Source organism: Sorex araneus, chromosome 5, assembly GCF_027595985.1.
Source record: "Sorex araneus isolate mSorAra2 chromosome 5, mSorAra2.pri, whole genome shotgun sequence".
Taxonomy (NCBI): domain Eukaryota; kingdom Metazoa; phylum Chordata; class Mammalia; order Eulipotyphla; family Soricidae; genus Sorex; species Sorex araneus.
This window is the reverse complement of record NC_073306.1, coordinates 21,984,630-22,007,413: the sequence shown is the minus strand read 5'-3', so window position 1 is coordinate 22,007,413 and position 22,784 is coordinate 21,984,630. Positions and strand designations below refer to the sequence as shown.

The following is a 22,784-nucleotide window of genomic DNA, read 5'->3' as shown; positions in this document are numbered from 1 at the left end:
TTTCTCTTCCTCCTTCCCTTCAAAAAACCCTCCAAATAAAATCTGTTTTACTAAAAAAAAAAAAAGAATCTTCTGATTCTTCACTGAATGATTGTATATGGAAGCACTATGTATAGTCATGGCATTCTATAAACTGCCTAACTAGTTGACAGGAAACTAGTTAAACTAATGACCATACATTTATGTAGCAAAATGTTAAATAATGATTAATACCTGAAACTCATTTAAAATAATGCAGTGAAATGTTCATTAGATAATAAAACTAATGGACAGGGGAGATGGTTCGGGGCCGGGGCTAGACCATGTGGGGGAGCCCTGGCTTGGAGCCCCAGTACTATGTGGTCTTCTGAGTTGCCCCCCAGCCACGGTGGGCATGTCCCCCAAACATTAACAGATGAAAACCTAAGCACAGAGCCCGCAGCCTTACTACCCGGATGGCTTGCACTCTGCTGTAAGCCCTTCCCGGGCTGAGATATAAACTACTGCAACACTGAAATTGGCTTTAATTCTCTTTACAATTTTCCTTACTTTTTTTAAAAAAAAAAGTTTCCTCAAGAGTCTTATTACTTTTATAACCAAAACAATAGAAGAAATATTTTTACATATCTGTTGAACTCACATGTTACTGCCACAGTTCCAGACCTCACCGTCTTACTCGGACAGGAGTAAGATTTTCAGTTTTGGTGAGTACTTCCCTCTCCTTCTGAGTTGGCGAAGGAAAGCAGGAAGAGGACAGGAGGTCGGGGTTTCCCTTTGCAGTCCAGCCTCAGAGTTTCAGCCGTGAAGAAGGCCCCGTGCTGGAGGAAATCAGTGAGAAGAAGAGAGTCGAGCAGATGCAGATGACTTGCTGTCCTGAGTTTTGACGACAAAGCTGACTGCGGGAGAAACCCGTGTCTTTGCGGTTGGATTTCACCTCTGCAAAATTTCTGGCATTTGAACTTAGTGATTTTTTTTAATGGCCGTGGTGGTGGCAGGGAGGCAAGTATGTTTTCCTAAAAATAGCAACTCATCTAGCTGAAGTAATTAGAGTAGCCCCCTTTAGGGAGGGAGCTTATGAGATGCCGTGTGCTTCTGGAACAGTGTTTTCTAAATAAAAGAAGGACCTATCAGGCGTGACCCACCCTCAACCCCACATTCCCCCAGAAACGAAGTGTAGAAGATTCCTTGCAGAGAGGACCCCAGAGTAGTTCTTTGTTTGTTTTGTTTTTGGGTCACACCCGGCGATGCACAGGGGTTACTCCTGGCGCATGCACTCAGGAATTACCCCTGGCGGTGCTCAGGGGACCATATGGGATGCTGGGATTAGAACCGGGTCAGCCGCGTGCAAGGCAAAGGCCCTACCCGCTGTGCTATTGCTCCAGCCCCAGTTCTTTCTCGGACTTTCCTGAGAAAGCGGTTTTTTTTTTTGTTTGCTTGTTTGTCAATAATGGACTTTTACGTTGTCTTTTTTCCCCTTTAATGAAGCCCTTATTTTCCTAATGCAGCCCTGTTTACTTTTAGTGCCCTCTGCCACGTGAGTCTAGTACTAAACACTCAGATGTAAGTGGTGGGTCTGTATCCTTTACATGTACGAAGTACTGAGTTCGATCCCTAGCACTCAGAATAAAAACAAACAAGATCACCTCCACGTCATCAAACAAAAAGATCGGCTCCATTTCTGAAGTGTTGAAATTGAGACTCAGGCAGGTGAAATACTTTTCTCCCAGTCATCAGCACCGTTAAAATCCGAGTTCGGGTCTCTTTGCCACTAAAAACTACCCTTGCTCTTCGTGCTGATTCTCCACTGTCCTCAACTGTTTCGGGGACCAGTTGGAAGAATCGCTGCCAGTAAGACCCTAGAGCTGTAATTCCATCCTAGATAAGAGTCAGGCACTTCTGTGGCTTTGCGCATCGGTTCTCAGCTCTGACTTTCACGGTGTCTGCTTATCATGCTGAACATTGTTACGTCCTTCACAGATAACCCTTGTTTCCGAATACTAATAATCCTTCTGTTAATTGATCAGAGGGTGTTTATTTTCCCTTCTCTGATTGTCAGTAATCCCCCAAGCCCCTATTAACCCACTTCAGCTCTGTGATTGGAAGGTGGAAAACAGCAGCTTTATTTACGGTGCAATTAAGACACTTCTGAGTAAATAAGGCTCACTTGTGTACCCAGCTGAGCTCAGGCACCAGACAGCTTAGAGGGGTGTCAGCGCCCCTGGCCATCTGTACCCAGCAGGCGGGGACGGCGACTGGCTGCAGTGCCTCTCCTTTGGTTTGAAGTAGACAGGAAAGAGAGCTGACTCCTATTGTGCCCTCCAATTATTCCATCCTGCGTGGGGTAGTTAAGATCCTGCTGACAGAAGAAAGAGGTGAGCGCTTTTTAAGTATCACCCACTGGTCCAGGCAGACTGTCTTCCAGAGGGAACAGCTTCATACCCCAGAGGAAGGCGGATGGCAGGGCCGACTCCTAAACCTGTCATCCCTCATCCCTTTCCATTTTTCCTAACTGATGTCACCTGGAAGAGTTGAGCTCTCAAACACAGGGTGGAGGCCAGCCAGGACTGTGGAATGCCTCCCTCCTCCTTTTTCCTCTTTAAATCTCCTCCTCTCCAGGAGCTTCCCTGATGCGCCCTGATAGTAGTTTGGCAAAATGATCCAGTATAATTAAGTTGTTTGTGCTCAGAGGTTTGTCTTAATAACCATGCAGATTGGATCATGCACTCGTCTTGCTGCACAGACTTTGGCGAGGGTGTGGCGTACCCAGTGGTGCTTCCGAGCCACTCCTGGCAGTGGCCACTCCTGGCGCTGCTCCAGCCGCCCTGTGTTGCTGGGAATCCAGCCCGAGGTTCCCACGTGCAGAGCCTTCCTCTCGCCCTTCCAGCCATCTCTCCAGCCCCTGCTTTTGGAGTAAACTTAGATAATAAGCCCAGTAGTTTGGTGAGGAAAACAAAATGGGATCTCCCAGTTATCTCGTATATTCTTGCTTGTAGGGCCAAAGGTCTTAACAAGTTCCCAAGCCTTTGAGCATAAGAGAAGAACAACGGTACAAGAATACAGTCTCTCAGAGGGCTGGAGTGTGCGGGCGGCCTGGTTTGGAGCCTCTGCACACACCAGGAGGCGTGGCGCAGGGACTGACCCTCAGCACTGCTGGGTATGGGCCAAGAACCGAAAAGAGAAAGGAAAGAAGATGAAGGATTTGAGTATCCTGGGGCTGGAGAGATGGTACAGCATGTAGGGCGCTTGCCTCTCATATGGTCGACCTGAGTTCCATCCCTGGCACCCCAGATGGCTCCCTGAGCACTGCAGGAGTAACCCCCCCCCGAACATCACTGCGTGTAGCCAAAAACCAAAGTATCCTGAGTTCTCCAATGAAGTCCTAACACCAACACCTACGTCGGTCTGGTCGTCTAACAGAGCAGCTGTTTAGTATATAACTTGCCTTTGCTGATAGTTTTAAGTTTTGATTCCACTGTAGTGTAAAAGATTTTTGAGACACTTCCTAACTAAAAACTTGAATGTAGTAGTAGTCAGTGAAGTCTGAGTATCCATAGTCCCTTGTCTGATGGAACATTGACTTGGCCAGAGCCACAGATGTTTTGAAAGAAGGAAAGGAAAAATCCCTGATCCCTTTCCATGCCCTACAGGTATCTGGTGATCTCAGAAAAACTGGAGGAGATTAAGTCTTTCCGGGAGCTGACCTGCCTGGATCTTTCCTGCTGTAAGCTTGGTGACGAGCACGAGCTTCTAGAACACCTCACCAACGAGGCCCTGTCGAGGTATGGACCTGTCACAAACGGGCGGTGAATTTTATTACCTGTGTGAAAGGGTGACCCATGGGATGATCTTGAAGAATGTGTTTATATGCAAATTTTTTCCCCTCAAACATTTCAGTCTCCGTGTACTTGGTCGAAGCAATATAGATTGGGCAGTTCTTAGAAAATAAGTTATTCTTACATATTCTTTTCTAAATAATCTTCGTTTCTCTCTGTAGTACTTAACAGCTGCTTGGGTTGAGAAGTGACTTTATCCAATCATGCAGTTTGCTGCAGTGTGGATAGATCTGGAGAAAATCACGTTGAGTGGAATCAGCAAAGGGAGAGGAGCAGACTCTGGCCTCCCATTTGTGGGGTAGAAAGACACCTCCTGGGGGAGTGTCAGATGCTCAAAGGCAGTAGAAACCAAGAACTGGTCTTGGGTAGGAAGCCGGCCGCTGGGGCGGGGGCAGGAGGACAAGGTAGGGACTGGGACACTAGGACAGTGGGGGAAGGAGAAGTGTCTGCCACAGGGGCAGACTGGGGGCGGGAGGGAAATGAGGCTCTGGTGAAGGGATGGGTGTTGGAACAACAGGAGCCCGAAGCTCGGTCATAAACATCTTTGTGACTTTGTATTTCATGGTGATTCCATTTGAAAAAGAAGAGTGATTTTCACCCAGAATGAATTTCTGGTTTATTCCAGTAAAGAAGCATCATTTTTTGTTTTCACTCCCAGTGAACTATAAAATCAGCTTAGACAGTGAACCATTAAGGAGAGTCAAGGAAGCCCCTTTCAGGAACCAACCAGAGCTGGAAGAAACCCCCCAGCGGTACATTCCCGGTTGGTGTTGACTCAGGCTGGCCAGCAGCGAGGGGACCGGGCAGGTGGCTTCCTGTGTGGTTTCCTGGGCTTCCAGGGGAGCCTGTGGTGAGCCGAGTCCTCGATGCTGCCTGGGGCCCACCCTGGACAGCAACACCCACACGTGCCCTTGACAGACGCGTTCCCGTGTGGTGTTGGTGACGGTCGGGACGGACTGTGTCAGGACAGAAAGCACATGAATACTCCAGTTTCACATGAGCTGGCTGGATTGGGTTCCGGGTGCACCGAGAAACCCAATCTGAAATCTAAATTTGCAACAGCAGTTAAGAATAGAAGACTCCTTGGGCCAGAGCGAGCACAGCGGGGTGGGCTGCCCCAGGTTTGCTCCCCTGGCACCTCCTGGTCTCCCGAGCCCTGCCAGGAGTGATCCCTGAGCACAGAGCCAGGAATAAGCCCTGAGTACCACCACGTAGGACCCACCGTCAACACCCCCCCCATACACACACACACACACACACACACACACACACGCACGCACCCCTTAAAAACAAAAAGACGACTTTGCAGAAAGGACTCGTATAGTTCTTCAGCAGACTTTCCTGAGGAAGCGTTTTTCAGTGTTGACACCATATTTGCCAGTAATGCAGCTTTTATGTTAAGTCTCTTTTCCTCTTTTTTTTTTCCCCCATAGTGAGCCCTTATTTACCTTATGCAACCCTGTTTACCTGTTGCCGTTAGCGCCCTCTGCCACGTGAGCCTGGCACGAAACACTGAGGTTAACCCATACCTCCGTCAGCTTCAGCTTTTGCTAGTGCACTGGGGATAAAATCGTGGGTAGAGGATATTTGATTTTTTTTTTTTTTTAGTTTTTATGAAAGCGTGTCATGCCTACATCTTGCAGACTAAGTCTTATATTTATGGACTTTGTTTTCCCTAGTGTAACTCAGCTCCACCTGAAGGATAATTGTTTATCTGATGCCGGGGTTCGGAAAATGACAGCACCCGTTCGAGTCATGAAAAGAGGCCTTGAAAATCTAACGCTATTAGACTTATCTTGTAAGTTTTATTAGAAATTACAGCTTACTGATGTTGGAAGGAGGGGCTTAGAGCTTCCCTAGTACTTCTTCATTTAAGAGGTGGTAATTCAAAAAGCGAATTTCCAAGGTGTCACCCTGAGTGACTGGCCCCAACAGGATGAAAGCAGAGGCCCTTGGCGCCCGGCCAGAAGCCCCTCCTGGCCTGCTGCCCCTCATAGGGATTCTCCGTACCGCCCATTCTCGGTGCCAGCGGGCAGCCTCTCATCACGTGCATGGGCGAGGATGTGGCGCCTCTCTGGATGTCCTCTGAGTTCCCGATCTGTGGTATCTGTCAGCTAAGTCATTTTATCAGTATTTGCTTTAAATCTGGATGAGTCCACAATTGTGACGTTATTCTCAGCTGTACCCAGATACAGACTGCGGCGATAGAAAATTGACGAGCTCATTTACGATTTAACTGAGCACCGGGCATGGTCTTGAAAGAACAGAAGGTGCCAAAGTTGAAGGTTGAGGTGCAAACCTGGCGCTGCTGTTTGTACTTGGCTGCTGTGTCCCCTCGGACAAGTTATTTAACCTCTCAGATCCTGGCTTTTAACTTCTGTAAAATGAAGACAATACTTCCCTACTTAACTTCTGAGGAAAGTGTAATTCCTTCATCATGTCCTTAAAGCGTTTCTGCTGTGTCTGGCCCTGTGCTCAGGGCCTTGACAGCAAAGTGCTAAATGCACGGTCTGATGTGAACAGGAGATAGGTGAGCAGGATCCTGGGGGGAACCAGTCACAGTGGCAGCAATAACTTTTGTATCTGAGCACTCTTTTTTTTTTTTTCTTTTTGGGTCACACCCGGCGATGCACAGGGGTTACTCCTGGCTTTGCACTCAGGAATCACTCCTGGCAGTGCTCAGAGGACCATATGGGATGCTGGGAATCAAACCCGGGTCGGCCGCGTGCAAGGCAAATGTCCTACCCGCTGTGCTATAGCTCCAGCCCCATGTATCTGAGCACTCTTGAGGATCTTCATTACAGGAATCTTTTCCATTTGGAGATGGGGCGGCTATTGAAAGTGTCTTTTGACACATTTTAATACGTGTTTCCCATATTTTCAGATGGTTCCAAACTAAACCCTTTGGGATTACTACCTGGTAATTTTTTTGTGAGTTTTTCTGCTGACCCCCAGCTCATAGAAAGTTTAAGCTGACAGAGCCTCTTGATAACCTCATGTGGCTCCCTCGAGTCACAGTGAGGAGAGATGAGACCCCTGTATTCCGTTTACTCTGAAAGCTTTGTTCATGCGGTGCTTCCCATCGAATCATCATCTGACCTTCCCTCCCTCCCCCGAGCCTCTTGTTGGCTTTTTAGCAAGAGTTTTATGTCCTCCTGGTTTGTGTGGTATAGAGTTTAATGGAAACTACCTGTGTTCTTCTAACCTCTAGGTAACCCTGAGATCACAGATGCAGGAATCGGATACCTTTTTTCTTTCCAAAAACTAAACTGCTTAGATATTTCTGGGACAGGGCTCAAGGTAAGATCACTTCCTTCCTTCCTTTCTCCCAGCTTCCTGCTTGATACTTTGCTCCTGCCCCTGGTGCTTAGAAAGGGCTGGCCTTACGGGTGGGGTCCCCTCCACCCATCCCAAGCCAGCAGAGTAACTCGGACCCCGCACTCCTGTTCTGTCTTCTCGCCCCAGGATGTCAAAGCCGTCAAGCACAAGCTCCAGACCCACATAGGCCTCGTTCACTCCAAAGTGCCTCTGAAGGAGTTTGACCACAGTAACTGTAAGACGGAGGGCTGGGCTGACCAGGTAACGCCGCTGCCGCCCCCACCCACAGCCTGTGCCTCTCTGCTCATCCTTGCTGCTCGTGTCCGCCTCCACACTTGGGCAGGTGTTCATGCTCTCGCGAGTCTTGGCTGACTCGTCCCCCTCCAGACTTAACGCACTGATGACGTGTCACTGATCCAGCTGCCCAAAGGGAAGGTGTCCGATACTGGTCCTTCAGTCTTTTTTTTTTTTTTTCCTTTTGGGTCACACCCAGCTATGCACAGGGGTTACTCCTGGCTCATGCACTCAGGAATTAACTCATGGCTCGGGGGGCCATGTGGGATGCTGGGAATCGAACCTGGGTCAGCTGCATGCAAGGCAAACACCCTACCCACTGTGCTATCGCTCCAGCCCCGCAGTCTCATGTTTTGATCGCTTGATTGTGCCATATTTTAGTGGACCTGTGAGAAAATGCCACCTTACAAATGACTTCAAAAATAAGTGAATTCGGCCCAACTTCCAAAAATGGGTGTGCATTAGAGAGTGAGTTCCGCTGATGAGCATTCTGGCCTTTACTCCCCACCCGCGTGTGCCAGTGGATCACCTCTCGGGGCCTGCGTGGGGAATGTCTGTTCCTTTCTCACCTGGCCTTCCCGTGTCAGCTTCCCAGCTCAGCTTGCTTTGCCCCCTCAGTGATCTTCCTTCACGTGGGGAGTACAGGCGGACGGGGGGAGCACAGGCGGACGGGGGGAGCACAGGCGGATGGGGGAAGTACAGGCGGACGGGGGGAGTACAGGCGGATGTGGGACGGCAACCGGGTGGCAGATGCCAGGTTCTCCTGCTGGTGCCATCGAACCTTCAGACCTTTAACCCATGGTTCCCGGGAGAGGCCGAGAGGGCACCCCCAGCCTTTGTTCCGTGTTGCTCCGTGTTGCTTCAGTGCCCAGTGGTGGGCCTGTTCCCCCAGGCGTGCTGGGGAGCCCGTGTTTCAGAAGCACTCTCAAGTTGACTTTGGGAACGCGCCCTGAGGTAGGACATCCCCAGGCTTGGTTGCACTGGAGGGATCCCAGAGGAAGACAGTGAACTTGGGGCAGGAGTGAGACAGAACAAAAAAAGGGGGAGGGGAATGTAGGCTCTGGCGTCTGGTGGGACTGAGCTTCTGACCCGACAGCCCAGGAGGCAGTGCCTGGCAGCCTGGCCTGAGACTGGGCTCCGGGGAGCACCCTGAGGACCCTGGGACCCGGCGGCAGTGACGATCTCTCTCGTCAGTCCTTGTGAAACCTTCAGACTGGCCCGTCCTCCTGCCCTCCTCGGGGCAGATCACACAGAAACCAGGACATGGAGCAGGACTTCCTGCGCGTCCCTGTCTCGGTGTCAGGCTCTCCCTGTCTCCGCCACGTCCTGCGCCCCTCCTATCTGAGGGCACAGGCGCGCTGCGCGGCTCCCGTGATAACCCTCTCGGTCGTCTGTTTGGTTCTGCTCCCTGCTATCAGCCGCCTCCTCTCGCAGACCTCCTGTACGGCCCACCACCACATCTCAGTCTCAGCCTCGCGCCACTCTTCCTTCCTGAATGTCTTACTCAGCCCTTGGCCACCTGCCAGCACAATTGTGAAGTTCTCCTATTTTGGAAAACTTTCTGACTGTAGTAATACTGTTTCAAAGGTGTTTTCAGTGTCTCTGTGGCTCAGGTATGGTGTTCCTTTACCAGGCCTCCCACCAGTGTCCCTGCAACACAGTCCTTTGGACCCTGTCTGCTTGCACCCCCCACTCACCCCTGGAAACCTCAGTTCTGTGGTCAGAGTCCAAGGTTTGTTTCCACAGGGCCCTGTCCGTTCCCTTACTTGGTTTCTTTCTGTACCGCAGGAGTGATAGCATTTGGTATTTGCCTTTTTCCATCTGATTTATCTTCGCAAAGTAACCCCCTCCGCTTCAGTCATGTCGCCGCAAAACAGCGAAATTTAAGCTTTCCTCATAGCTGAGTAGTGTTCCATAGTTACATGTACCTCAGTTTCTTGATCCACTGACTGTCTTGGCTGTTTTTTGACCTTGGCCTTTGTAAGTAGTGCTGCGGTAAACACGGGTATGTGTTTATTCTTCCTAAATACACTAGTGCTTTGGTGTTTCTTTAGATGAGGAATGAAACTGCTGGATTATAGGGTACTTGTATTTTTAATTTATTGAGGAATATACGTGCTGTTTTCCATGGAGGGTCAACCACCTTTCATGCCCACCAGCAGTGAAGGTTCCTTTTCAGTTTCACTTTGGGAGGGCCACACCTGATACGGCATTCAGGGCCTACTCCTAGCTCTGCTTCAGGGATCACTCCTGGCGGGGATTGGGGGTCCATGTGGGGTGCTGGGGTCGAACCTCGTCAGCTGTGTGCAGAGGAGACGCCCTACCCGCTCGCTGTGCTGTGCCTCTGGCCCTGAGGGTCTCTCTTGCCCACGCCTTTGCCAGCACTTGTCTCCCACCCTTTCGACACAGGCACTATCTTGGTTTTGGTGGGTTTTTTGTATTTTTTTTTTTTAGGTGCCCGGGATGGCGCCCTGGTCTCGTGCCTGCAGGGAGTACACTTCACCCCTGAGCCCCATCCCCTGGCTCCTTACTTTGGTTTGCTCCAGCCGTCAGCCATGACAGGCTCTCTTCATCTGTTGGCCTTTTGGGTGGCGGTGGGGAGGCAGCCATACCTGGCTGTGCTCAGGGCTTGCTCCTGGCTCTGCACTCAGGAATCACTCCCAGCAGGGCTCAGGGGACCACATGGGGTGCCAGGGATTGAACCCAGGTCAGCCACGTACAGGCCAGGTGCCCTTCACACCGTATTATCTATCCGGCCCCTGTCTCTGGGCCATTTCTCTGTCTCCTTTTTTTCTCTCCATTTTTTTTTTTTTTTTTTATTGTGGAAAGTTACAAAGTTACAAAGTTTTCAGGTTTAAATCTCAGTTATACAATGCTCGAATACCCATCCCTTCACCAGTGCTCATATTCCACCACCAAGAATCCCAGTATAGCTCCACCCCGCCCCCTCACACCCCAAACACCCCCACGCCCCTAGCCCCCCCACCCTAAGCCCCCCCCCGCCTGTGTAACTAATAAATTTCACTTTACTTTCACTTTGATTGCATACAATATTTCAACAAAACTCACTATTATTGTTTGGAGAGTCTCTCCCCTAAAGTCAGACCTGCTGAAAAGGAAGCATTAGGTAATTTGTTTTCCATTGCTGAGGATGAAGAAGTGTGAGGTCGAGTGACCACACTTAGCGGCCTCTCAGTTTTGGGTTTCTGTAATTTAGTATTTTAGTAACTAAGTCCAGAGAGATATCTGCCAGAAGTTGCATCGTTGCCAACTTGTACTTCTCAGTTACATTATATTCCACATATGAGTGCAATCTTTCTATGTCTGTCTCTTTCTTTCTGACTCATTTCACTCAACATGATACTTTCCATGTTGATCCACTTGTATGCAAATTTCATGACTTCATGTTTCCTGACAGCTACATAGTATTCCATTGTGTAAATATACCAGAGTTTCTTTAGCCAATCATCTGTTTTCGGGCACTCTGGTTTTTTCCATATTGTGGCTATTGTGAACAGAGCGGCAATGAACATGGAAATGCAGATGTCATCTCTACTATACCTTTTTGCCTCTCCGGGATATATTCCCAGGAGTGGTATTGCTGGGTCAAATGGGAGCTCAATTTCTAACTTTTTGAGAATCGTCCATATTGTTTTCCAAAAGGGCTGAACCAGTCGGCATTCCCACCAGCAGTGAAGGAGAGTCCCTTTCTCCCCACATCCACGCCAACACCGGTTGCTTTTGTTTTTGGGGATGTGGGCCAGTCTCTGTGGTGTGAGATGATATCTCATTGTTGTTTTGATCTGCATTTCCCTGATGATTAGTGATGTTGAACATTTTCTCATGTGCCTCTTAGCCATTCGGATTTCTTCTTTGGAAAAGTTTCTGTTCATTTCATCACCCCATTTTTTGATCGGGTTGGCAGTTTTCTTCTTGTGGAGTTCAACAAGTGCATTGTATATCCTTGTTATCAACCCTTTATCGGATGGGTACTGCATAAATATCCTTTCCCATTCTGTAGACTGTCTTTGTATTTTGGTCACTGTTTCTTTTGAGTTGCAGAAGCTCCTTAGTTTGAGATAGTCCCATTTATTTATCTTTGTTTTCACTAGCTTAGCCAGTGGCGTGTCAGCTTTGAAGATACCTTTGGCTTCAATGTCGTGGAGGGTTTTGCCGACCTTATCTTCAATGTACCTTAGGGATTCTGGTCTGATGTTGAGGTCTTTAATCCAGTTTGATCTGATTTTTGTACATGGTGATAGATGGAGGTCTAAGCCCATTTTTTTGCATGTAGCCGTCCAGTTTTGCCAGCACAATTTGTTAAACATGCTTTCCTTGCTCCACTTCACATTTCTTGCTCCCTTATCAAAGATTAGATGATCATATATTTGGGGGTGTATGTCAGAGTATTCAACCCTGTTCCATTGGTCTGCCGCTCTGCCTTTGTTCCAGTACCATGCTGTTTTAATGACTACTGCTTTGTGGTAGAGTTGGAAGTTGGGGAGGTTGATTCCTCCCATTTTCTTTTTCCCAAGGATTGCTTTAGCTATTCGTGGGGGCTTATTGTTCCATATGAATTTCAGGAGCGCTTGCTCCATTTCTTTGAAGAATGTCAAGGGTATCCCTATAGGGATCGCATTGAATTTGTACAATGCTTTGGGGAGAATTGCCATTTTGACAATATTAATTCTTCCAATCCATGAGCAGGGGATGTCTTTCCATTTCCTCGTGTCCTCTTTTATTTCCTGAAGTAGTGTTTTATAGTTTTCATTATACAAGTCCTTTACCTCCTTTGTTAAGCTGATTCCGAGGTATTTGATTTTTTGAGGCGCAATTGTGAATGGGATTGCTTTTCTCAGGTCACTTTCTTCTCTCTCATTATTTGCATATAGGAAAGCCATGGACTTTTGGGTATTGATTCTATAGCCTGCAACTTTACTGTACGAGTCTATTGTTTCTAGGAGTTTCTTGGTAGAGGTTTTAGGGTTCTCTAAGTATAGTATCATATCATCTGCGAATAGTGAGAGCTTGATTTCTTCCTTTCCTACCTGAATGCCCTTAATATCTTTTTCTTGCCTAATCGCTATTGCAAGTACTTCCAGTACTATATTGAACAGAAGTGGAGAGAGTGGGCATCCTTGTCTCGTCCCTGTTCTCAGAGGGAAGGCTCTTAGTTTTTCCCCATTGAGGACAATGCTTGCCATAGGCTTGTGATAAATGGCTTTGACTATATTGAGGAAGGTCCCTTCTATACCTATTTTGGCTAGTGTTTTCATCATAAACGGATGCTGGATCTTGTCAAATGCTTTCTCTGCATCTATTGATATGATTATATGATTTTTATCTTTTCTTTTGTTGATATGGTGGATTATGTTGATTGATTTCCGGATGTTAAACCATCCTTGCATCCCCGGGATGAATCCCACTTGGTCGTGGTGTATGATCTTTTTGATAAGTTGTTGAATTCTATTTGCTAATATTTTGTTGAGAATTTTTGCATCTGTGTTCATCAGGGATATTGGCCTGTAGTTTTCTTTTTTTGTGGTGTCTTTGTTTGCTTTTGGTATTAGGGAGATATGAGCCTCATAGAAACTGTTAGGGAGGGTTTCTGTTTCTTCAATTTCCTGGAAGAGCTTGAGAAGGACTGGCAAAAGGTCCTCTTTAAATGTTTGGAAGAACTCACTAGTGAATCCGTCTGGACCTGGGCTTTTGTTTTTGGGGAGACTTTTGATTACCATTTCAATTTCCTTGATGTTAATTGGACTATTCAGGTACTCCAGGTCTTCTTGGTTCAGCCTTGGGAGATTATAGGAGTCGAGGAATTTATCCATTTCTTCTAGATTCTCTTGTTTCGTGGCATAGAGATTTTCAAAGTAGTCTCTGATGATCTTTTGAATTTCATTGGTTTCTGTCGTGATGTCCCCCTTTTCATTTCTGATTCGGCTTATAAGGGTTCTCTCTCTCTCTTTCTTTGTGAGTCTTGCTAGTGGTTTATCAATCTTGTTTATTTTCTCGAAGAACCAGCTCTTGGTTTCATTGATCTTCCGGATTGTCTTTTGGGTTTCCATGTCATTAATTTCTGCTCTAAGTTTTATTATCTCTTTCCTTCTGCCTGGTTTTGGCTCCTTTTGTTGGTCCTTTTCTAAGGTCTTGAGCTGTGAAGTCAAGTTATTTATGTGGGCCCTTTCTTCCTTCCTGAGATATGCTTGCAGAGCTATAAATTTTCCCCTTAAAACGGCTTTAGCTGCGTCCCACAGGTTCTGGTAGCTCGTGTCTTCATTCTCATTTGTTTCTAGGTACCTTTTGATTTCTTCCTTGATTTCCTTCCTGACCCACTCATTGTTCAATATCGAGCTATTTAATTTCCAGGTGTTTGATTTGGTTTTCTGCATCTGTCCACAGTTAAGTTTTATCTTCAGTGCATCATGGTCTGAAAAGATAGCTGGTACAATGTCTATCTTGTTGATTCTGTTGAGGTATGTTGTGTGGCCCAGCGCATGGTCTATTCTGGAAAATGTTCCATGTGCACTGGAAAAGAATGTGTATTCCTTTTTTTGGGGATATAAAGCCCTGTATAGATCTATTAGCCCTCTCTCTTCTATTTCTTCCTTCAAAGCCAGTATTTCATTGGTGAGTTTTAATCTTCTAGATCTGTCCAGAGGAGACAGTGCAGTGTTGAAGTCTCCAACTACTATTGTGTTGCTCGAGATGTCCTTCTCGAGGTCTCTTAGCAGCTGTTGTAGGTATTTAGCTGGTCCCTCATTGGGTGCGTAGACATTCAGGAGTGTGATTTCTTCCTGATGTACACATCCCTTGATTAATAAAAAGTGGCCTTCACTATCCCTTCTAATCTTTTTCAACCTGAAGTCTATGTTGTCCGATACTAGTAAAGCCACTCCGGCTTTCTTGAGGGAGTTGTTTGCTTGCAGGATTGTTTTCCATCCTTTGACTTTGAGTCTGTGTTTGTTCTGGCTATTCAGATGTGTTTCTTGCAGGCAACAGAAGGTTGGGTTGAGTCTCTGAATCCATTTTGCCAGTCTGTGTCTCTTAATTGGTGAATTCAGACCATTGACATTAAGGGAGATTATTGTTATGGGATTTTGTGCCGTCTTTGTGCAAGGGTTTGTTGTGCTTGTAGAGGTTGTTCTTGTCTTACAATAGCCCCTTTAGTGCTTCTTTTAGGTTTGGTTTTGAGTCTATGAAGTTCCTGAGCTGTTGTTTATCCCCAAAGTAGTGTATGATTCCTTCTAGTTTGAATGAGAGTTTAGCCGGATAAAGTATTCTTGGTGAAGCGTTGATTTCATTGAGTTTTTTCACTATATCCCACCATTGCCTTCGAGCTTGGAGGGTTTCCTCTGATAGATCTGCTGTGAGCCTAAGGGGTGCTCCTTTGTATGTGATTTCCTTCTTGGACCTTGCTGCTTGGAGTATTGTGTCTCTCTGGAAGATGTCCATCATTGTAACTATGATATGTCTTGGGGTTTTTCTGTTAGGATCTCTTTTAGCTGGCACTCTCCGGGCGCCTTGAATCTGGATGCCCGCATTGTCCAGCTGTGGGAAGTTTTCCGCAATGATTTGTTTGACTGTGTCTTTTTCGTTGGGGTTGGTTCCCTGTGGTTCTGGTAGTCCAATGATTCTAATGTTGTTCCTCTTGAATTCATCCCCTAGGACTCTGATTCTGGCTAGAGCTATTTTGAGGTCTCTTGCCATGGTTTGATGTTGCCTGTAGGCCTCTTGCAGCTCATCTTCAAGCATACTGATTCTGTCTTCGGCTGCAGTCATCCTATTGTTGAGGGCAGTCAGAGAGTTTTTGATTTCATGTACGGAATCCTTCATTTCTTTTTGAAGGTTTTTTATTTCTGCTCTCATTTCTTCCCGTATTTTGTCGGCTGTCTGTTGTATTGTTTCCGCCAGGTCTTCCTTGAAGTTGTCCATCTTTGCATTGAGTTGATTGAACATGTTGAGGATTTCAAGTCTGAATTCTTTCTCAGAGAGGTCAAGTGTGTAGGAGGCGCCCATTGAGGTTTCCGGATTCCTTTGATCGTCCTCTGGTTGCAATGGGGATTTTCGCTGTTTCTTCATGTTGTTTGTGGTGATATGAAAGAGGGCTCTTGATGATGAGTGTCCCTGTTTCCTTTAGTTGCACACCGGTTGGAGGTTCGTGCCCACCCAGGGACGCCAGTTGTATAAAAATAAAAAGAAAAAGAATGGGCGCGCAAGCGGCGAGGCAGGTGAAGGAAGGAAGAAGGCCAAACTGGTTGCTCGATCAGTTTATTTCATGTCCATCTCCATTCTCCTCTGATTCTCCTCCTGCTTCTTTCTCCCCCATCCTACTTCATTCTCTCTCTCTCTGCCTCTCTCCCGGCTCTCAGTCTCTCTCTCGATCTGTGGATCTGGCCCCGTGGATCTGGCCCCCGTGGATCTGGCTCCCATGGATCTGGCGCCGTGGATCTGGCTCTCTCTCTCCATTCTTGAGACCCCAGACAGGATCACCAAACTCAGTTCCTCCCACTGGCCCCTGGGCACTGCCTCAGCCCCCCTGGTGAGTGCCCTCTGAAGCCTGTCTTTCTGGGGACCCCGACCCCCAGCAGCAGGACTGTCAGGTGGCCTTGTGCTTGCCAGCGACACTGGGCTTGGACTCGGGTCTTGTGCCCTGGCTGGTGTGTGAGCCACTAAGGCGTCTGTCTCGCAGGCCCTCGTATGCCTTTGAAGAAACGTCTCTGCAGCTCTTCTCTCCATTTTTGATGGGATGGGTTTTTGTTTGTTTTTTGTTTGTTTGTTTTTATTTTCTGAGTCCACATCCAGTGGTGCGCAGGTCTTTCTCCTGGCACTGTGCCCAGGGGTCACTTCTGCTGGGACTTGGGTACCAACTGGGGTTCCTGGGATCAAACACGGATCAGGAGCACGCAAGGCATGCGCCCTACCCGCTGAACTCTCCAGTCCAGGGTAGGATTTTTTCTTACTGAATTTGTGAGTTTTTGTGTGTTGTGCATTTTATCCCTTTGTCAGATGTATAGCATGCAGCTGTTTTCTTCCAGTCAGTAGGATAGCTTTTCATTTGAATAGTAACTTCTTTCACAGCGCAGGAGCTTCTTTTAGTTAGACTACATCTCATTTCTTTTGTTTTTCCTAGTTGAGTTATTGGTGGCAACATTGAAGCCAGTACTAAGGAGTGTTTGTCCTGTTCCCATCAGTGTATTTGACAGATGTGGGTCTGTTGTCTCAAGTTCTTAATCCATTTGAGCTAACTGTTGTGCATGGTGTGAGGTAGTGCTACAGTTTCATTACTTGGCATTTGACGCTCCAGTTTTCTTAACACTATTTTTGAAGATGCACTCTTTTTCTATTTCATGCTCTTGGATTCTTTGTGGGAAATTAACTGTATATCCGGTGGGGTTTTCTGTGCTCTCGATTCTGCTCCTTTGGTCTGGGTTTCTGCTTCTGCCCACTGTCACACTGCTCAGCTGTATTAGTTTTTGTTTGGGGCCACACTCAGCGTTGCTCTGGCTTATTCCTGGCTCTGCACTTAAGGATCACTCCTGGGGAGCTTGGGGACTATATCTGGTGCTGGGATTGAATCCAGGTTGGCCTTGTGCTAAGCAAGCACCCTCCCACCTGTACTTTCGCTAGAGCCGGCTGAGCTTTAGAGTACAGTCCAGAGTATAATGATGCTTCCGTCTTCTTCTTTTTCTTCTTCTCTTCTGGTATTAGGGCCACACCCAGCAGTGCTCTGGACTGATTCCTGGCTCTGTGCTGGGGATTGCTTCTAGATCAACCTGGAGTGGGAGTGATCTCTAGCACAGAGCCAGAAGTAAGCCCTAAGTACCGCTAGATGTGGTGCAGACAAAGAAAGAAAAACTTTCTATCTCTACACTCTACATATGGTTCCCCAAGCCTGCCAGGAGTAAACCCTGAGTATAGCGCCAGGAGCAAGCCAAAAAACAAAACAAAAAAGAACTAGTATTGTCTGCATGCAAGACAGGTGCCTAAACCCCTTCCCTGTCTCTCTGCCTTTCCCTTACCAGGGTCGCTTTGACTGTTGGGGGAGTTCTGTGGTTTCAGACAACTCACTAGTGATGTTCTGTGTCTTTGAAGAGCGCTGTTGGAACTTTGATAGGGATTGCATCGAATCTGTATAATGCTTGAGTTACAGGATTGTCATTTTAACAGTTTGTTTCCAGTCCAAGGACTTGGAATATATTGCCATGGTTTCCTGTTGTAGTGCCGGGGGCCGACCCCACATCTCCTTCATGCAGGCGTGTGTTTTGCCACTGAGCCACATCCTGGTCTTGTTTCTGATTTGTTTTGTAGTTTCTTCTCTTGCATACGCCCTCACTAACCAGCCACACCTTCGGGCCTGTAATCTAGTTCTGGCCTCCGCTGCGCCCCTGCGGGTGTTCTTGGGAGACCCGTGATTCCATTCTTCACCTTTCTGGATTTTTCTGTGCTGCTGAGGTAAACATGCATGACTTCAGCGTTTTCTCCTTTTCCTGGGTCCCGTAATTCAGCCCTCGATGATCCCCCACCTCCTCCTCTCTCCTGTCTGTGCCCAGTTTCCTGAGGATCTCCACTGTTCTTGAGTCATAACTATCCCTGCAGGGAGTGGTCCGCCTTCTCTCACACTCTGCTCCTCCTCCTAAATCTTGTCCACAAACCACCTGCCGCTTCACGCTCGGCTGTCTAGAACCAGGTTTGCTTTCTTCTTCCCCGTTCCCAAGCGGCTTAATTTTCCCCACTGCCCACCGAGTCACCAGATGCAAACAGTCCATCTCCCCATTCTCCATAGTCAGGAGAGTATCCAAGAAGCAGTGCCCGTCGTTATAGGTTAAGTTTTCTGTGAGTCAGACTCCGCTGAATTCTCATGCATATTATTTAATTCTTACAACAACCCAAATGGGGTGGGTACTATTAGTAATTTCCATTGTATAAAGAAATTGAGGCTCAGAAATTAAAGAGCCTCTCTCTGGCTCGTAAATGGTGGGGCTGATTCCGACACTGTATTCTCAAACTCTTACAGTGCCTCTGAGTCCTCAAAATGTTCTACTTGATTTTCATCACATACCAGAAGTGAAATGCTGCATTTAGAGCTCTTATTACTCATGGGAAATGTGAGGGAATCACTTAATTTTATTTCTGAAGTTTCACAGCCATCCAGATTTCCAAAAGGATTTGTAATATAAAGCTTACAGTCAAACTAGATTTGTACGGAACTGGAGATTCTCTTGCTAGAACTGAGCTTATCTGAGTGGGGTTGGGAGGGTCCTAGGGATGCTGGTGGGAGGAAACAGGCTCCCTGGTGATGGGTGTGGTGTTGGAGTGATGTGTACATGAGAAGTATGATGAACAGTATGATAAATCCCAGTATTTTAATAAAAACGGTCTTTAAAAGAACTAGATTTGTAAACAACTTAAAAATGGAAATTGATTGCTTATAAATGGGTAGACATGGAGAGTATCATGCTAAGTGAAATGAGTCAGAAAGAGAGAGGCAGTCATAGGAGGACTGTACTCATTTGTGGAGTACAAAATAACATCACATGAGGCTGACACCCAAGGACAGTAGATACAAGGGCCAGGGGGATTGCCCCATAGCTGGAAGCCTGCTTCATGAGTGGAGGGGAGAAGACAGATGGAATAGAGAAGGGATCACTAAGAAAATGATGGCTGGAGGAACCAGTTGGGATGGGAGTTGCTTGCCGAAAATAGATAGTGGACCAAACATGATGACCTCTCAGTGTCTGTGTTGCAAGCCATGATGCCCAAAAGTAGAGAGAGAGTATGGGGAATATTGTCTGCCATGGAGGCAGAGGGAAGGTGAGAAAGGGGAGGTATACCCGGGATATTGGCGGTGGGGAATGTACACTGGTGGAGGGATGGGTGTTTGATCATTGTGAGAATTGTAACCGAAACATGAAAGCTTGTAACTATCTCACAGTGATTCAATAAAATTAAAAAAAAACATTTTTTTTGCTTTTTGTAAAATTTAAAAAATTTTTAAAAATAAAATAAATGAGAATGAAAAAAAATGGAAATGAGCATGAACTGTTACAGGAGTAACAGATAAAGGTATTTGACACATACAAGCATAGAGTTGGTAAATTTTAAAGTAGAAAACAGATTGATGCATATGTGAAGATAATAATGACTAAGGTGTTTCATTTTAATACTCAGTCTTTACTATTTATTGCTTAGAACAGGGATGAAAATAGTGAGTCAGCGTTGCAGATTTTTTTCTGAGCCATCCAAGTCCGTTTCTCCAGCTTGTTTCTGTTTTGGCCATCACATGCATTAGAGCAGAAAATGCCCGCCAGCTCCCCGAGTCCGTGTCCCCCTTGCACGTGTCTCGCTCGCTTGTCTCGCCGCTCCTCTGCCGGTGTCCACTCTGGAGACGCCCGTGTTCCCCTTTGAACACACAGTTCTCTCTTCCCTCACATCTTCCTAACGAACTTGCAATAAAAACTTTCTTGCCTCACAAAAAAAATGAAAATAAAACGCAACCATGCTGCAGCAAAACAGATTGCCCCAGCTTGCCTTGGTTTGCATTCTTCCCCCTCACCTGGAGTAAGATTCACACAGGGTTCGTGTATTTGGAAAGAGGGGTTGGGGGGGGTGGCGCACAGGGGAGGCCTGCAAGTCAAAGTTCAAGAGTTTGTTCGCAATAAAATCTCCCCAAATTTATTTCAGATCGTCCGGCAGTGGGAGCGGGTGACCTCCGAAGCTGTGAAGCCGCGAGAACCGTCGGAGGCTCGACAGGCGGCCCAGCACTTCTGTGAGAAGCTCCCTCTCCTTTGGCATGTTTGGCCCTTAAGACAGCCTGTCTGTGCTCGTTGGGAAGACCATGATCATACTGACTTAGTTAGATCTCTGAGACTGACGGTTTCCCAGTCCAGCTTATGTCCTAAGTTCATGCTTAACTTGGGGCAGCAGCCCCAGAAAAATAACTTCTGAGAAATAATATGCTTATCTAATTAGATCCCATCATCCTCCATCAAAGATTTGTGATGGCACAAAAGTACATAGAATGCAGATGATTAAAAGAGAATTACGTGCAGCCATAAGGTAGAAGCAGCAACTAAAATGGGGCCAGAGTGATAGCACAGCAGGTAAGGCATTGGCCTTGCATGCAACCAACCCAGGTTCTATCCCTGGCATCCCGTATAGTCCCTTGACCACTGCCAGGAGTAACTCCTGAGCCAGGAGTGTGACCCAAAAACAAAGAAAAAAATGGCAAAAAGTGACCATCAATAGATAAATGGATAAGTAAAATGTAATTTTTTGAAAAATAACATTTTCATACTATATAATATTTAGACTTAAGAAGGGATGAAATTTTGATGATCATGATCACATCACAAAATCCTGTTAATCACCAATTTCTCGGGCGGGCTCAATAACATCTTATTTCGCCCTTTCCCTGAGATCTTAGAAGTCTGTCTCAACTCCGCCCTCCTAACGATGTTGCACTGGGGGTTCTTCAGGGTTAGGGGAATGAGATCCAGCTTGTTACTGGATTTTGCATATGAATACACTATGGGAAGCTTGCAAAGATGTCCTGTGTGGGCAGGAAACTCTCAAGATTGCCAGTTTCTCCCAGAGGGAGAAGAAGGCTAAATATATCGAAAAGAAATTATATGTGTAAAGAAATTTTGACACATTCTAAAATACGGATGAAACTTAAAAGCATGGTTCTCACATGAGATTCCATTGATGGTAAAATTTCTAGAGAAGGAAAATAGAATGGAAAGGAAAAATAGAATGGTAGCTGTCGGGGACAGGAGACAGGGGGAGACCAGAGGGAGTTCTAGGCGCAGCTTGTCAGGATAGAGAAGTTCAGGATATGAGTGACAGTGACAGTGTGATTTGTACAACATAGAGGTACTTAAGACCACAGTATATGACGCACACTCAAAAATGGTTAAAACAGTAAATTTATGTTTTCTGTATTTTAACAAAAAAAGGAGTTGAGTGTAAAAAAGCAAAATGATGGGGAAATTAAGGAAGCAAGCTAAGAACCAACATCACACTTTAAAATAAAGTCTGTGGCATCATCCGCTAGAGACAGGCCACACATTTGACTCTGACATAGAATCCAATCCAGATTTGAAAAATAATAGCAGTTTTGGACTTGTACTAGATGCCAAGGCTTAAGTGCTGAGTACTCTCCGCCCATCATTTCTTCACACTATTCTTAGGAAACGGGTTTTGCTTTAAAGATGAGAAAATTGAATCTCAGGCACGTCCTCTGTGCACGCCCTGTCCTCACTCACCCTCCCAGGAAGCAGCAGGTTTGGGATTTGGGTTGAAGCGCGTGGCACTGCAGGGGTGAGGCCGCCACACTGCGGTCCGCAGCAGACCGACTCACCGCCCGCCCCCCTGTCCTCCTCACAGATGGGAAGCGGGCTCGAACTGAAACCCCACTGAAGTGCCCCCTGGCAGACGGCCTCGTGGGCGCTGCCGAGAAGCTCCAGTTCTACAAGGAGAAGGCCCCGGACTGCCACGGGCCAGCGGCGAAACACGAAGGCGCCCCCGGCCAGGAGCCCACGAAGGGCAAGAAGAGAGCTTTCGAGGAGCCCGGGAAGGAGCAGAGTTGCTCCTCGCCGGCTTCCAAGCAGAAGTGTGTGTGTCTGAGCGTGGAGGACTGGGACTTGCTGAACTCCTACTGACGGGCAGGTCGAGGTCGACCTTTCTTCTCCCCGGCTCTAAGAGGGGACTGATGGCGTTTTCCTTTTTGTTTGGATTTACCTACGGCATTAGCCTAGCAGATATTTCTACTTTTGTGGTGGGGGCGGGGGACGTATGTAATAATTTCTGATGTATATTTTCAATACATAGTAATTTTTTCAAATAAACATTTTTGCTGTCCTTAAGTACTTTAGGGTTTAGGATGTCAATTTCAGGCTGACACTAGTACAGCCGGGAGGGAGGGCATTTACCTTGCACGTGACTGGCCCAGGTTCAATGCCGGCATCCCATATGGTCCCTGAGCACCGCCAGGCGTGATCCCAGATCTCAGAGGCAGGAGCAAGCCCTGAGCACTCCTGAATATGGCCCACAAGCAAACAAACAATATTAATTTCACCTATTCTTCTAGTGTGATTATTGGAAAATTTTACAACGTTTTTGTGAGTTGCATATTTCTGTTAGACAATGCTGCTTTAGACCCTAATTTCTTACATGGTGTGTTGTGACCCCATCTGAGGTTAAGTAATGGTATGTGGAGTCATGAAAAATGTGGTAATCAGACTCCGGAGTGACAGCACAGCGGGGGAGGCATTTGCCTTGCATGAGGCTAACCCAGGTTCAATCCCCAGCATCCCGGGTGGTCTTCCAAGCCCACCAGAAGTAACTCCTGAGTGCAGA

At 46.9% G+C, this 22,784-nt stretch overlaps 1 protein-coding gene across 5 annotated transcripts in view; it reads left to right on the top strand.

Moving 5' to 3' along the window:
- LRRC42 (leucine rich repeat containing 42) overlaps positions 1–22,294 on the top strand; it is a 32,183-nt gene extending 9,889 nt beyond the window's left edge. For all 5 annotated transcript variants that reach the window (XM_055140169.1, XM_055140172.1, XM_055140173.1 and 2 more), the window contains 6 exons: positions 3,627–3,758; positions 5,492–5,610; positions 7,024–7,112; positions 7,278–7,391; positions 20,109–20,193; positions 21,813–22,294. In XM_055140169.1, coding sequence (XP_054996144.1) covers positions 3,627–3,758; positions 5,492–5,610; positions 7,024–7,112; positions 7,278–7,391; positions 20,109–20,193; positions 21,813–22,087 — 814 coding nt within the window. In that variant the 3' untranslated portion in view covers positions 22,088–22,294. The remainder of the gene's footprint in view (positions 1–3,626; positions 3,759–5,491; positions 5,611–7,023; positions 7,113–7,277; positions 7,392–20,108; positions 20,194–21,812) is intronic.
- Positions 22,295–22,784: the final 490 nt, after the last annotated feature.